Source organism: Felis catus, chromosome E1 (assembly GCF_018350175.1).
Source record: "Felis catus isolate Fca126 chromosome E1, F.catus_Fca126_mat1.0, whole genome shotgun sequence".
In the NCBI taxonomy this organism is placed as follows: Eukaryota; Metazoa; Chordata; class Mammalia; order Carnivora; family Felidae; genus Felis; species Felis catus.
In genome coordinates, this window is record NC_058381.1 from 45,118,875 (window position 1) to 45,134,685 (window position 15,811).

The 15,811-nt window shown below is 37.7% G+C and overlaps 1 protein-coding gene across 49 annotated transcripts in view; it reads left to right on the forward strand.

Annotated features, from left to right (window-relative positions):
* Window positions 1–15,811, forward strand: part of EFCAB3 (EF-hand calcium binding domain 3) — a 460,207-nt gene that overhangs the window by 145,084 nt on the left and 299,312 nt on the right. For 42 of the 49 annotated variants that reach the window (XM_045044749.1, XM_045044748.1, XM_045044746.1 and 39 more), the window contains 6 exons: window positions 3,309–3,452; window positions 4,355–4,426; window positions 6,770–6,913; window positions 9,638–9,700; window positions 11,467–11,520; window positions 15,005–15,109. In XM_045044749.1, the coding sequence (XP_044900684.1) occupies window positions 3,309–3,452; window positions 4,355–4,426; window positions 6,770–6,913; window positions 9,638–9,700; window positions 11,467–11,520; window positions 15,005–15,109 (582 nt within the window). Of the gene's footprint in view, window positions 1–3,308; window positions 3,453–4,354; window positions 4,427–6,769; window positions 6,914–9,637; window positions 9,701–11,466; window positions 11,521–13,807; window positions 13,827–15,004; window positions 15,110–15,811 lie in introns of those variants that run through there. The other 7 variants (XM_045044760.1, XM_045044778.1, XM_045044782.1 and 4 more) reach the window with 6 other exon arrangements.

The following is a 15,811-nucleotide window of genomic DNA, read 5'->3' on the forward strand; positions in this document are numbered from 1 at the left end:
CTTTGAGTTAATGCTAATCCCCTTAAGGTAAAATGAGAAAGATTTTACCATTTTATGGATAGATGTCGCATATCATACATAAGTCACTTCTCTTTAATTGATAAATGTAATATAATTCCTGAAGAGATGTTTTTGTGGGAAGGTGTTGCAGGAAATGATTGACAGCATGATCTTAAAGTTCTTCCAGAAGAATAAGAAGAGAATAAGGAGGAAATAGGAGTTGGAAAGGATGTGGTGAAATGAATGGCTTTTTTTTTTTTCACTACCTACGTATTTGTGTAAATTGGGCCAATTCTTCTGAAAGAAAATTCTAAGAGGGTTCATTATTAGGATTCCACTGAATTTTGGTTTAGAAAGATAGGATGCGGTGGAATACTATGTGGTCATTTAAAAATAATACTCCTAGACTATAGATGCTGGAGAGGATGTGGAGAAACGGGAACCCTCTTGCACTGTTGGTGGGAATGCAAATTGGTGCAGCCGCTCTGGAAAGCAGTGTGGAGGTTCCTCAGAAAATTAAAAATAGACCTACCCTATGACCCAGCAATAGCACTGCTAGGAATTTATCCAAGGGATACAGGAGTACTGATGCATAGGGCCACTTGTACCCCAATGTTCATAGCAGCACTCTCAACAATAGCCAAATTATGGAAAGAGCCTAAATGTCCATCAACTGATGAATGGATAAAGAAATTGTGGTTTATATACACAATGGAATATTACGTGGCAATGAGAAAAAATGAAATATGGCCCTTTGTAGCAACGTGGATGGAACTGGAGAGTGTGATGCTAAGTGAAATAAGCCATACAGAGAAAGACAGATACCATATGGTCTCACTCTTATGTGGATCCTGAGAAACTTAACAGGAACCCATGGGGGAGGGGAAGGAAAAAAAAAAAAAGGTTAGAGTGGGAGAGGGCCAAAGCATAAGAGACTGTTAAAAACTGAGAACAAACTGAGGGTTGATGGGGGGTGGGAGGGAGGAGAGGGTGGGTGATGGGCATTGAGGAGGGCACCTTTTGGGATGAGCACTGGGTGTTGTATGGAAACCAATTTGTCAATAAATTTCATATAAAAAAATAAAAAATAAATAAAAATAATACTCCTAGAATAATATGCTGACAAGGGAAAATGTTGAAAATACATTGCTAAATGAAATGAAACTTGATATTAAAGAGTATTAGGACCAAACACTGTTAAAATGTAAATCATTAAGCACGTGGCATGGCGTGTACTCATTCTGTAATTGGAAGGAAGGAGGCTAATTAAGACGTGAGGGCAGATAGTCAGCTACCCAAATTATACAGAGGACAGTGAAGGCTAAGATTATTAGATCTGACAAAGAAGGGGGTTGAGAAGTTATTTGCTGTTCTTTGTAATAGCAGAAGCATTGTGCTCTGCATCAGAATGTTTGACCTGTAGTCTAATGTTTTCTTCCTCATGATCTTGGACAAATCACTTCATCTAAATATAAAATACAGGTATATGTGCTGAACTATAGATAATAGTACATGTCCTATATATTTCATAAGATTTTTTTGTGGCTGTCAAAGGAACTAATATAGAAGTACCCCATAAGTTATAAAAAGTGGTCAAATGTAAAGTAGTATCATTCCAAGAGAGCTATGGGGGCTTAAAATAGAGATTGGGTGATGAAATAGGGGCAAGAAATACTAAATTACTCATTTGAGAAGCTCAGTAATACAGAATGGAGGGAAGTAGAATAGTAGGTAGGCATGACAATAGGATAGAGGAATGGAAACATTAAGGGAGCAGAGGAGAAAATACATTAGCCAATAATCAAGTAACAATTATTGAGTCTATTTGGTATGCATGGTAGAGATCGTAGAAGTATTATAGCACAAGGGTCTTGTGCTCACAAGGGAGGTTATGGTGAGATGAAAGAAAAAAGACATTTAGAAGATTGTATACTAGATCATGTGGCACCAGCCATAAGAGCTACAAGAATTTAAGTATAATGAGAAGAATACATCTTATATATACTGATATTATGTCATTATTATATATAATGGTATATCAGAATGAACTATGGTAATCTGGGGAAGCCTAAAGGAGCAGATGGACCTTGAACTGGTTGCTGGACTGGGGAGAGAATTTAGATGTATATTCTAGATGAGGAGACCAGCCTGCCCAAAGAAAACATGTGAGAATGACTTAGATGTCTGTGAGGAATAAAGTAGAAAGATGTGGGATAGATTTGGGAATGCACAAAATCTGAATGATAAAATACCTACTTTATAACATTGCAAATTATAATGTGGCTGAGTTTGTCTTTCCCCAAATACATAATGGAATTACTAACTACCTTATAGCTATCATATTTTTAGGTGTCTATTTCTAGGCAGAAAAGTTTTACCTGAATACAAAAGCAGTGTCAGCACATTTTGTACCTAGGAAGTACAGTCATCACAGTCAGAAGTTATAAATCCATATTCCAAAGTGCTAAATTCAGGTTGCTTATATACTATTAGAGAATAAATACAGGTTTTTCCTAGACAGAATATGTAACTACTTAAAGTGATAGGAAGGATAGTTAACCTCTAAAAAAAAGCTCTCTAGGATCTTTCACAGCATCAGAAATTACTATCATTAAGACATTCTTTTGTATTACCTATCTTAGGCCACTATTAAAGTATTGTTATTAAATAAGAAGGAAACTGACACGGAGGGGAAGCAAAGCTCTCTCTTCTGTTAACATTGGTTTCCAATTATTAAAAAAATAACAATTCTAGGTTGATGGGGGGTGGGAGGGAGGGGAGGGTGGGTGATGGGTATTGAAGAGGGCATCTTTTGGGATGAGCACTGGGTGTTGTATGGAAACCAATTTGACAATAAATTTCATATATTAAAAACAATAACAATTCTATCAGCAGATTAATTAGCGGTTACTTGTGTATACCAAGGTTCTCAGCTCTAAGTACAAGAGAATCAGTATAAGACAAATTAAGTTTAATAAAGGGACGGGAAAGAGGCAGATTTGAGGTGGCAGTGACTAGGGGCAGCAGAGAGATCCCTGGACACATACAGAAAAGATGTAAGAAACTTGAGAGGCAAAGATAGATGGACAGAAGGAGACAGATATCAAGGCTTAATTTCTACCATGAGTTTGCCCTATAAGTGACCTATTTTGTAGGTATACAATTAGAGTTAGATGTGTATGTACCTCAAGAGAGTATTTAAGGTGAATGCTTAAAAAATGCTAGGTATCTATATTAGTTTTTTGAATCATAGTTTAAGCTAATTGTTTAGAATTTGCATCTAAACTGAAAGTATTTTCTCCGGATAGAGGTTAATGAACTTGCAAAGGCGTTAAACAAAGTCACCAATGAAAAAGTTGTTGTTGATGATATAAAACCTATACTGAAAGGCTTGGGGATTTATTTGCCAGAGGAAGAATTGCAGGAGATGCTTACATCCATTTCTCTTGATAGTAAGTATTTCTTTTCTGAGTCATTTATTACATATCACACTCGTGTTTACTTTCACTTATAAACCCACAGAGCTGATTAATTAGGAATCAAATGCAATGAGTTCAACAACATTAGATTTTCCCTATTAGGCTTGGGTGAGAATTTGCTTTGGATTATTCTCATATTGAATTATCCTAGGGATGTATAATCTTCCTGTCTTCATCCCATTGCTTTGCCTCCTGAGGTTTGAATCATACGTTTTTATTGGACAGGAGCTGTGCAGCTCTCTCAAGCCCCTGAAATGCAGGGCCAAGCCTTAGTGTGGTGACACACACTTACCAGTTTGGTTTCCCCACAGTCCTCAAAGGGCTACAGTGGTGTTTTTGGAATCCTGCCAGTGGGAGGTTTAACTTACATGCAAAGCAAAGGGGTACTTTTCTTCTTCTTCAGTTCCAAATACATGGCTAATAAAAAACAAAAGATGCACACTTCCTTTACTAATATATCTTTGCTTATAAGTATATATACAGTCTCCATTAGGTATTTCGGTTGGGGTTTGGTTTATGGTACTTGTAGGGAATATCTTCTTCCCTCGTAGCATAGATAGTGGTAGTAGGACTTGTAATGCTGAAAAATTCAGAGAATGTCATACCAGAGAGGAAACATACCAAAAAACAATGGTCCCAAGTGGTTAAAATGTATGTAAAATTCATAAAACACTCATTGGCTCTACAACAAAAAAGACTGCAAGAGTTATCATAATCATGTTCCTTTTTATAGTCTGAGGTGTGTTTAGCAGAATCAGAGTTAGAAAACAGGACTAACTTGGTTCTGAAGATTTGGTAAGCATGCATATCTTTTGACTTCATCCCTTTGTAACTTTGGGTGAAAGACCATTCATTTCTTGATGTTTCATTTTCAGACGAGGGGAAAGTGAACTTAAAAGATTTCCTGACTCAGTTAATGAAAATGCCATATTTTACAAAAGTTCAAAGTAAGTGAGAATTTTTTAACAATAAAAATTTTGAGTGGAATCCTTTAGTTTTGATTATATGCATTTGTGCAGTTTTCTAATGCTGAAGCACATCATGTATATAACAAATGTACTTTGGATGATGAATCAGTAAGGGATCCTAGTCCTGACCTTTTCTTGACTTAAATTTTATGAACTTATAGTATTTTTCCATCACTCAAAGGGGATTAACTAAGTGTTAATAGCTGAATGAATAAGGAAACCATAAAAAGGATGAGATCATGCCATTTGAGACAACATAGATGGACCATATGCTAAGTGGAATAAATCAGACAGAGAAAGGTGAATGCCATATGATTCAAATTATTAGTGGAATCTAAAAAAAGCCAAACACGGGCACCTAGCTGGCTTAGTTGGTAGAGCTTGTGACTCTTGATCTCAAGCTTTTAAGTTCAAGACCCAAATTGGGTGTAGAGATCACTTAAAAATACAAAGAAGAATTATAAATAAATAAATAAACAAACAACAAATAAATAAATAAGCAAATAGCAGAATCAGACCTATAAATACAGAGAACAACTTCATGGTTGCCAGAAGGGAGGGTCTTGAGGGTTGGACAAAAAGGGTGAAGGTGAGAGGGAGATACAGGCCTCCAGTTATGAAATGAATAAGTCACAGGAATAAAAGGCACAGCATAAAGAATACAGTCAATGATATTGTAATAGTGATGTAATGGGACAGATGGCGGTTACACTTGTGGTGAACAGAGCATAACTATAAACTTGTCAAATTACTAAGTTGTATACCTGGAACTAATGTAACATTGTGTGTCAGCTATACTAAAAAAAAAAAAAAATCAATGTTACCTTTTCTTTTTTTATCCTATTATATGTTCATAAAAATGGGATCTTATCATGAGAAGATTAACTATTGAAACATGTAGGAATATGTTGAAACATACAAGCTTCCTCCATATTTTGTAAGAGGTATTCATCTCATTATTCCACTGCCTTAGCCATGAGGCATTGAATGTAATCTGGTTTCAATGTGTTCATTTAATTGACATCTCCAACTGTGAGATATCTGTGATATCTGTGGAACTTCTGGGTCTCCTTGGAGCCTTTGTTCTTGAGATTAATTGAAATGGCTTAATTTCCTCTAAATTTTAATTCCCAAGATTGAAACTGAACAAAATTCAGAAGGCCTAATTTAGGTAGCTACAAAAATGAAATTATCCCCTAGAGTGTAAGTGTTTAGGATGTGACCAAAATGGTATGTTTTTTCAACTGACAAAATATTTTGTCCTTAATCTCTGGTTTTCTGAATGGGATCTATAAAACTCTCCTAGGTATGTGGTTTATAAGCAAATCTCTTACAGTATTAATGTTTATGATGTGATAGTGTTTATCATAATACATTTAAAATGTGTTTTCTTACTTGAACAATTGAACCATGATACTTTCAGAAATGAATGTTACCTTTTTTTGGTATTGATAGCAGTGCTAATCCTTCCATTATTTGGGGGACTTTTTGTGTGTATGTGTTGGATATATCCAAGTATCCACTGAATGAAAAAAATTAAGAATAGTCACATCAAACTATGGCTGGTTATCTAATTTTTGGCAAGAGAATTGCTAGAATTACTTTTATGCTTAGTTATCCTAGGTTTAATGGAATTCCCAGCCTCTGATATGCCAGAGATGAGTATAAGCAGATGTCCTGAGATTCCTTTATATGTAATCATTCCTCAATCTCAAATTAAATATTTAAATGCCCTGTTCAGCCTAGCGCCTAAACATTCTATGAAATCAGATAGCCTGCACTTCACACTTGGCTTTACATTTACTAACTGTGTATGCTTAGACAGACTAGCCTCTCTAAGGCTAGGTTTCCTTATCTGTTAAATAAGGGAAATATTGGTAACAACCTCACAGAATCTTTGTATTAAAATGGGATGGTGGAGGGGTGCCTGGGTGGCTCAGTCAGTTAAGCATCCGACTTCAGCTCAGGTCATGATCTCGCAGTCTGTGGGTTCAAGTCCCACCTAGGGCTCTGGGCTGACAGCTCAGGGCCTGGAGCCTGCTTTAGATTCTGTGTCTCCTTCTCTCTCAGCCCCTCCCCCACTCTCACTCTGTCTCTGTCTCTCTCAAAAGTAAATAAACATTCTAAAAATTTTTTTAAATGATAAAATGGGATGGTGTGTATAAAGCACTTAGCATAGTGCTTAGCAAGCACTAAGCTGAATACTTAATAAGTGGTAGAAGTAGCAGTAGTAGTACTACTAGTAGTAATTATTGTCACTCAGGACCCATTGAATATTGCATATTTTTTAGCTTCATATATTGCATATTTTTTTGAATATAGAAAAAGAAGGCCCCTTGAAAACTTTGGCCGCCATTAGGAAAAATGAGGTCACTCCCGATGATCTAGACTCCATGATGAAAAATATAGGAGTTCCATTACCCCAAGATGCGATTCAAAGATCCCTGAAGAATGTGGCTATCACGGGTGAGTATTTAACATTTCTAGGTATCCTTTATCTTAGCTGACATGCATGTGTTTGAACTTTTCAAGAATCCTTAAAGGGTTTATCCACTTCATGGATTATCCGAGCTCTTTTCTACCAACTACCCATTTGGGTTCTACTTATTTTTAAGTAGCATCATACAGAGGAGGATCTATACGGTAGGAGGTATGTGTCTGAATGATACGCATGAGTCTGTCTTTTTGATGGAATCTACAAAATATCAAACGTTTTTCAGTATAGCAATTATAGTTGCCAATCTCTGTTCATATTCCTTGTTCTCTGACATGCACTTTTTCTTTCAGAAGATGGGAAAGTGAATTTAGAAGGGTTCATTGGCAATTTAGTCAATTCAGGATTTTCATTTCTACCTGAAAGTAAGAATTTTCAGTTGAATGGAGATAGCTAATGATATGTAGGTTATAGATCTCTTGGGAAAACCCTAGCTAGATTTTGAGATGGTCTTAAACTGATTTACCACTGGCATAATTTTCTAGTATCTTTACTCCACACATGTCAAATGTGTATGTAGCACATGAGAACATGCCCTTTAGAGAGTTCTAGTTACCTCTTCTGCCTAGTCTGAGACCAGAGTCTTGACTGCAGTTATCTTTCCACTAAGGACCTTGTGAAGAAAAAAATCACATTAATTAAAATGACTAAACCAGCACTTAGAATTACACTGTTTGCAAGTTACTCTACTTTAACTCAAGTGTAATTGTGTGAGACATATTAATATGATAAATAGTGGGTTCCTGATATTGATTTACAATAATTCTTCTTTAAGAAATGAGTGAAAATCTTTGTTACTGTTAGGAGAATTTTTCTTCAGGTTTGTTTTTTTTTCTTTTGTTATTTCAACGTTGTTTTCTTTGGTTATTTCTTTGTATGGGCTCCATGTTTTTGCCCCTAGTTTCTCTTTATACACTAATTCAAAGTTTAATTTTAGCACAATGTTTGTCAATTATAATGTTAAGGACCCTTTTCTTCTTTTGGTTTGCATAGTATTTCTGTAACCTTAGGCCTCTGAATTCTCTGATAAGCTACCCTTTCTTGCCACTATGGTGCTGAAAAGGAAGGAATGATTTACATTTTGCACATTTAAGTGAGAAGAATATCTCTGGCACCAAGCCAAAATTATACACACATTCAAACCACTTCATATTGTCCATTTTTAAGTGCCCTCTATGGTTGCAGAAATTCAAGGTTTACTTCTTTGACCATTTCCACCTACTTTTGGATAAGCACATATATGTAGCTTTGATAAGCAAAAAAATATTTATGAAGAGATGTTTTGTAGAAATACCTGGGATCCAGACCTGAGCTGAGATCAAGAGTCGGATGCTTAATTGACTGAGCCACCCAGGCATCCCTAGAAATGCCTTTTTTGAGACAACTTCCTAATAGTATATATCAGCTGCTTTTGGGAACTGGTGTTAAAAATAGCCATATCAAGAGTGTCACTATATCTTCAGAAGATGTTGCCCATTAGATTATTTAGTGATGAAAAGTGTCTTGAAATTTAGATGATTGATTGATTGATTGATTGATTTTTTAGAGAGAGACAGGGCAGGTGTGCTCACCAGCAGGGGAGGGGCAGAGGGAGAGGGAGAAAGAATCTTAAGTAGGCTCCATTGTGAAGCCTGATGTGGCTCTCCATCCCACAATTGACCATGAGATCCTGATCTGAGCTGAAATCAAGAGCTGGATGCTTAACTGACTGAGACACCCAGGCACTCCTTGAAATTTAATATCAGAAAAAAAAAAAAAAATCTCTCTTCCAAAGACCAGTGTGCTTCTTTGTGTAGGTAATAACCTGAGTTCCCCTTTATGCCTTAGCTTCCAAAAAGTTTCAGATCTAAACTTAATATTTAAGCACTATTAACCATGTTGGCCTTGTTTGTTATTTACTACCTTTTTCTCATGTGTTTTTGATGCTTACATTTCTAATTATGATTGTTGTATTTTCTATTTCTCCATGAAATTTTGTCAGTTCTGTTATATACGTTTTAGACTAATTTGGCTCATCTGCATTTATGATTGTTATATCTTCCTGATGAATTGGCTGGCAGAGAATACCGAATGTATCATTTTGGAAGAGAAATCACTTTTTCCTCTGAGTACAAGCTGAAAATTGATTCCCCATTCTATGGCTACATGACTCTTTATTTACCACATTTTTTTAATGTTTATTTATTTTTTTGAGACAGAGAGAGACAGAGCATGAACGGGGGAGGGTCAGAGAGACAGGGAGACACAGAATCCGAAGCGGGCTCCAGGCTCTGAGCTGTCAGCACAGAGCCCAACACAGGGCTCGAACTTACAGACCGTGAGATCATGGCCTGAGCCGAAGTCGGACGCTCAACCGACTGAGCCACCCAGGTGCCCCTACCACATTTAACATATTGGCTCCTAACTGTTCCCTCAACATCAGCCAGTAACACTTCTTGTCTAATATCATATGGGCTGTACTGGGTTAAATGTTCCTGTGCTTTTAGCCATATTCTCTTTAAAATGATCAAAAGAACATGTTTCTATTTCTGATAGAATAACTGAAAGTGTGCATCTGAATACATGTCAAAAGACTCTTCTTTTCACACTGAAATGGAATATAGCGATGTGAAGATAATAGGAAGTATTTTTCTGAAATTGAAAATTATTAGCATTTCCCATTCTCATAGCTTTTACCGCTTCTATTTTTCTCCTAGGAAGTAAGGTTGATGACAGCAACTTAGACACTTTTCTAGGAAACATGAAGATGGAGATGTCAGGTAAAGAATTTTGTAAGATTCTGAAGCACCCGTCAGTTGAAGGTGACATATACATAGACATCGTTCACATGGTTCTATGTTGTGAGAAGTCTTTTTATTAATGTAAACTTCTTAGATATAAAATTCTTATAGAAAGAACCATAGAAAATGATAAAAATAAAAAAAAGTTACCTTAAGTGTCATGCTTTAGGCTCTCCTCCTTGAGAATAAATTTTATGGTTTCCAAAAGTTCCATTTGCTATGTTAGTACTTTAGATCCAAACTTACGTTTCTAGGAATACTTTGGCAACCTTTCCTCTGTATCACTGATTCAAAAAGCATCATTAAGATCCCACAATATTCTTTTTATTATTTAAAAAAAATTTTAACGTTTTCTATTTTTGAGAGACAGAGAGAGAGAGAGCATGAGCGGGGAAGGAGCAGAAAGAGAGGGAGACACAGAATCCAAAGCAGGCTCCAGGCTCTGAGCCGTCAGCACCGAGCCCGACGAAGGGCTCGAACTTTAGGAGCAGGGTAGCATCCTAAACTGCCACCGTTACCGTGTATACCCAGTCCGATCCACCAAGAAAGGCCTGGCACACAACATTCTGTTCTTTAAACTTTTTTTTTCAATTTTTCCTCCTTTCTCCTTTTAAAATGCTATTCTGCACTTTGAAAACAGAATCAAGACATGATGAAGAATCAGCTTCCGAAGAAAAGGATTTCTATAGAATAAATACAGCTGTATTACACTGCTATTAAATAGCTCAATGCAGGAAAAAATTTACAAGATACAAGTTTGTTTGTGTTTTTTACAATATTAAAAGGCAGGAGTTTCAACTTTATAAAACTAAGAACATTTTATGCATAGGGTAACGTGCATTACTGTTATTTAAAGAAACACTGACAAATCCTTTAACTTGCAAATCTGATTAAAAATATCAAAATGTTGAAAGTTGTGGAACAACCTAACCATTAAGCAATTTATCTACTATTTTTATATGATTACAAAATGTGAGGGGCACCTGCGTGGCTCAGCCGGTTTAGTGTCCGACTTCAGCTTAGTTCATGACCTGGCGGTCGGTGAGTTTGAGCCCCGCTTCGGGCTCTGTGCTGACAGCTCAGAGCCTGGAGCCTGCTTCGGATTCTGTGTCTCCCTCTCTCTCTGCCCCTCCCCCTCTCACGCTCTGTCTCTCTATCTCTCAAAAATGAATAAATGTTAAAAAAAATCAAAATGTGATAAAAAGCCCTTATCTTGCCTCCCCCCTTTTGGTGATATGATCATACCTGAGACGGTCACAAGGTTGACCAAGGAGGGCGATGAGCGAGCAATGGGAACCACAGCTAGGACCAGACATGGTTCCACAGGCAAGGGGAGCATGAAAGTGGAAGGGCCAACTGACATCGACAGGGAACTGGATGTGAAGGAAACAGGACTAAATGAATCAGTCTGTAAAAATAGAATTATACAGGGATGACTGCTCATGTCCCAGACCCCCTAGTTTGCAGAGAAGTGGGAATAGAGGTAAAGCAGTCCTAACATGGACTTTATAGACCAGGGCAGGTAATAAAAGCATTTTGAATGGAAATACTGGTGTGTGGAGTTATGTACCTGGTGGGGTGGAGCACAGAAAAGAATATGAAGGCACGGGCGGAGCGGGGGGAGAGAAGTACAGTTGTAGTAAAAATCATGGGAAATTGTTGATTTCTTATGCTCTGTTTCACAGTTAAGAATTTCATGTGTTTGAATCTCATTATGATCTCTGTAATTTGTACCTCATTTACAGCTGATGGAACAGTTGAACCTAATAAACTAATGAATAAAGCTGAAACTGTTACAGGGAAGAAGTTGATATAAAACTGAGAGAGCAATGCTTTAAACTTTTTTTAATGTTTTATTGATTTGTGAGGGGGGGGAGGGGCAGAGAGATGGGGAGACACAGAATCAGAAGCAGGCTCCAAGCTCTGAGCTGTTAGCACAGAGCCCGATGCAGGGCTCGAACCCACGAACCATGAGATCGTGACCTTAGCTGAAGTCAGACACTTAACCAACTGAGCCACCCAGGCGCACCTGAGATAGTAATGCTTTTAAAACATATTTTTGCAACAGTATTCTTAGCAATATTTTTTAAATTATGGAAGTATAGTTGACATACAACGTTATACTAGTTTCAGGTGTGCAATGTAGCGGTTCAATAATTATCTACTTAACTAACTGCTCACCATGGTAAATGTCATTACCATCTGTCATCATACAACGTTATTATATTACTGACTATATTCCCTATGCTGTACTTTTCATCTTTGTGACTCTGTTCACCTATTTCATGTATCCCCCCCCCCACTCCCCTTTCCTCTGACAACCAACAGTTTGTTCTCTGTATTTATGAATCTATGGCTTAAGAAAGTGCAACTGGGGGGAGAAACAGAGATAAAGATCTCTCTCTCTCTCAAAAGAAGGTTTAAGTGTTTTTGCTGCCTGCTGCACATCCCCGTCATCTCTACCCTCAACCCCTCTTTCTAATCAAACCCTGATAGGAGGTAAGATAGAAGAAAAACTCTAGATGTGTTGTTGGGATGGGAGTGAGGGTATAGAAAAAACCAAGGAGACCTTTTGTCGTGCTTCCTATTTGGAACTCTGGGATGTCACCACCTCACTGAGTGTCCAGACAAGATGCCATTTTCACCAGAATAGATATTGCGGTATGGTGTTCTTAGGCAGAGGGAGGGCTGGAAACAGGCCGCCGCTTTGCCCCCTTTGGCTTTGTGTGGTATGAAGGATATCCAGTTTTCCCACGTACTCCCAGTAAGCAATGTAGAAGGTTTCTCAGAGATGGAGGTCAGTGGGTCTGCCATGGGCACCAAGTCAAAGGGAGAGGTGATCCCTCCAGAGGCTATGGAGTAGACAGTACGGTCTGGGGACTAATAGAATACTTGACTGAGACACAGAGGACCTCATCACCAGTGAATGCTAGGGCTTAGCCAACCAAGTTAGTGAAGGAAGGACCAAAGAACCTTGACTTTGCTAAAAAACAAAACAACAACGACACAGACCACAACGACACAGACCACAAGTTTCTCAGGCCATCAGCTTCAGCAGGAGATGTCAGGACTCATGAAATGGGCTGTCAGGGCTCATGAAATGTGGATTTTGTTGAAGAGGCTATCGAGAATCCAGAGGGCAACCCAAGGTCTGGCCGCCCTCCTTTACGGGCAGCAGGACCCCCAAGCTTTCCCTGATACTACAAGGAGGCCTCTCAGAGCGGAAGTGCGGAAAGGTTTGAAAAACAGAATTTCCCAAAATAAACGAGGTCAACCAAAAAGGAAGTTTTTATTTTAAACCGGAAGAAACTAGGTTAACTCTATTTTTTAAGTTTTTGTTTAAATTCCAGTTAGTTAACATACAGTGTGATACCAGTTTCGGATGTGAAACTGTTTCTCCGCCATCACCTGTTTCTCCTCCCCTCACCCACTCCCTTCAGGTAGTTAACAGACTTTTCCCCTCCTCTTCTTACCAAATAGGATACGGGAAGAAGAAGGAAAGGGAGCTTCCTTGTGTCATTTTTTTTTTTCCCCTTTCAACCCTCTGGTTCACAGTAAAACGAAATTTTAGATTTTCAGGTTTGCTTTATAAAAAGTAGCTTTTGAAAATTAAAAAAAAAACCCTCTTTCCTCTGAGTTATATAAATTCTATGGCTGAATAGGAAAAATTTTATGGAAGAAAAGGAATATGAAGAAGAAAAATACATGAGTACAATTTACAACGTCATACCTGTTCCACATGTTTCAACATGGCAGGATGTCACTCACAGCTACTTCAAGGGGAAAAGATTTTGACCTAGCTTTTATATTATTATGGAGATAGGTATTCCAGATGTATAAGCCAAATGAGAAAAGTGCTTCTTTATGAAACTTAAGCAGTTTTATGAATTCCACTTCTCTTTCTCTGTGATTTGAATTTTGCCTTGTCTTTAGCTAACAGGAAGCTGTATCATTGTGAAATCTTACCTTTCCAAGGTGAGATTGATGATGAATCAACAAACCACTCGCAATGTATCACTTATTGTCTTATTTCCTAATCGTGTGATAAAGAATCCTGATACTCTCCAACATATGGATTCCATATAATTGAAATTATTTTATCTTGGTAGGTTGTTTTCTTTGGGGCTTTTATATTGATCTTATTGATATGAATTTTAACAAATTTTCCAAGACAAGAGACAGAATTTATTATTGCAGGTTAATTGTGAAATGCAGAATAAGAATGTAATTATTCTGTGATTTTGGTTAGCACAGGCAATGAATCTAGTTAGAGATAAAAAAAAAAAAAAGGAAGCCAATGCTACTTTGGCTTAGATGTAGTTATTAAAATGTATCATGCGGGGCGCCTGGGTGGCTCAGTTGGTTAGGTTAGGTGACCGACTTCAGCTCAGGTCATGATCTCCCTGTTCGTGGGTTCGAGCCCCACGTTGGGCTCTGTGCTGAATGCTTGCCTGCTTCAGATTCTGTGTCGCCTTCGCTCTCTGCCCCTCCCCCGCTTTGCTCTGTCTCTAAAAAATAAATAAATGTAAAAAAAAAATTAAAACAAAACGTATCAAATGTCTGCTACATACCTGACAGAGTTCTAGATCTTTTCATAAGTGTTATTTTATCTTCACAGAAGCTCTGCGAGATAGTCTCATCTTTGTTTCATGCAACAGAAAACTAGGACTCAAAGTTAGGTTATTTACCTAAGTTCCAGTAGATAATAAATAGTAGAGAACGATATTCAACCCTTGTGTTCTTACTCCAACCATGGTGATTTTCTCATTTCACTGGAACTGCCTATTTATTTTTCTTAAAAATGTTTAACATTTATTTTCTTTTGAGAGACAGAGACAGAGCATGAGTGGGGGAGAGGCAGAGAGAGAGAGAGAGAGAGACATACAGACAGACAGACAGAATCTGAAGCAGGCTCCAGGCTCTGAGCCGTCAGCACAGAACTAGATGCGGGGCTTGAACCCAGGAACTGTGAGATCATGACCTGAGCTGAAGTCGGACACTTAACTGACGGAGCCACCCAGGCGCCCCCTGCCTGTTTCTATCATAAAAATTAGACACTGGAAAGTAATTCTGTTCCTTTAGAAGTTTATGGTGTATATGGTTATTTTTCCAAAAAGGTGTAAGAGAAGTGAGCTTAATTCTAACCGTATTGAAGCCCTGCCTTAAACTGAAACATGTTCCATGGATCTTGCATATTTCTGCCAAGTCTATAATGAATGGGTAAAATATATGGAACATTTCAGCATTAGTAGGAATTTTCATATTTTTTTCTCTTTCCCTGAGGAGAGACAGTAGCTGTCAGAGACCTGGACGAGATACTAGGGAACATGGGCTTTGAACTCACCAAAGAAGATTCTGGAGAGATGAAAAGAAAACTTCCACTTTATGGTGACTCATTTTAGATATAAAAAGTCTTTCAGGAAAATTTGGTCTCGAGGGTCTATGTAAGAGTTATTCTGAAACCAGATTAATTTTGTGATGTAAAATCTTAGGGAAAAATGTAGTTCTAGAACAAGAACTAATCCTGTCTTCCATTTTCTGAATGTATATAGAACACAAAGCACTTGACTAGATTGATTCCAAGACCATCTTTCACATCTGGGAATGTTGAGGAAGCACAGTTAAACGATGGGAAAGGAAATAAATGCAAGCCCACTGTGTACCCTTCCCACATTCCCCATCATTCCTCTCTTCGGACACAGCCCCATAATACTACTGAAAGTTCTCTCTGGGCACCAGTAACCTGCCATTTGCTAGTTGCATTAGACATTATTCACTTTTTATTGGAGCTTTCTACTGTCTTTTGTATTGGTGATAATTCTCACCTTCTTGAAATTATTCTCCTTTGGCTTCTGTGTTTTTTTCCTCCTAACCTGGATCTTCTCATTTTTTGATTTTCATTTTGCATACTCTACCTGGGTAATCTCATCACTGTCTTTTGTTCAACCTATCATCTACATGCTTATGACTGTAAATCTGTGTTTCTATACAGCTTCAGACTGGTGTATCCAAATGCCTGCTAGACATTTCTACTTGGATATTCCATGGGATGCTTCTTTTTCCCAACTGAACTGAATTTAGAATTTAGAA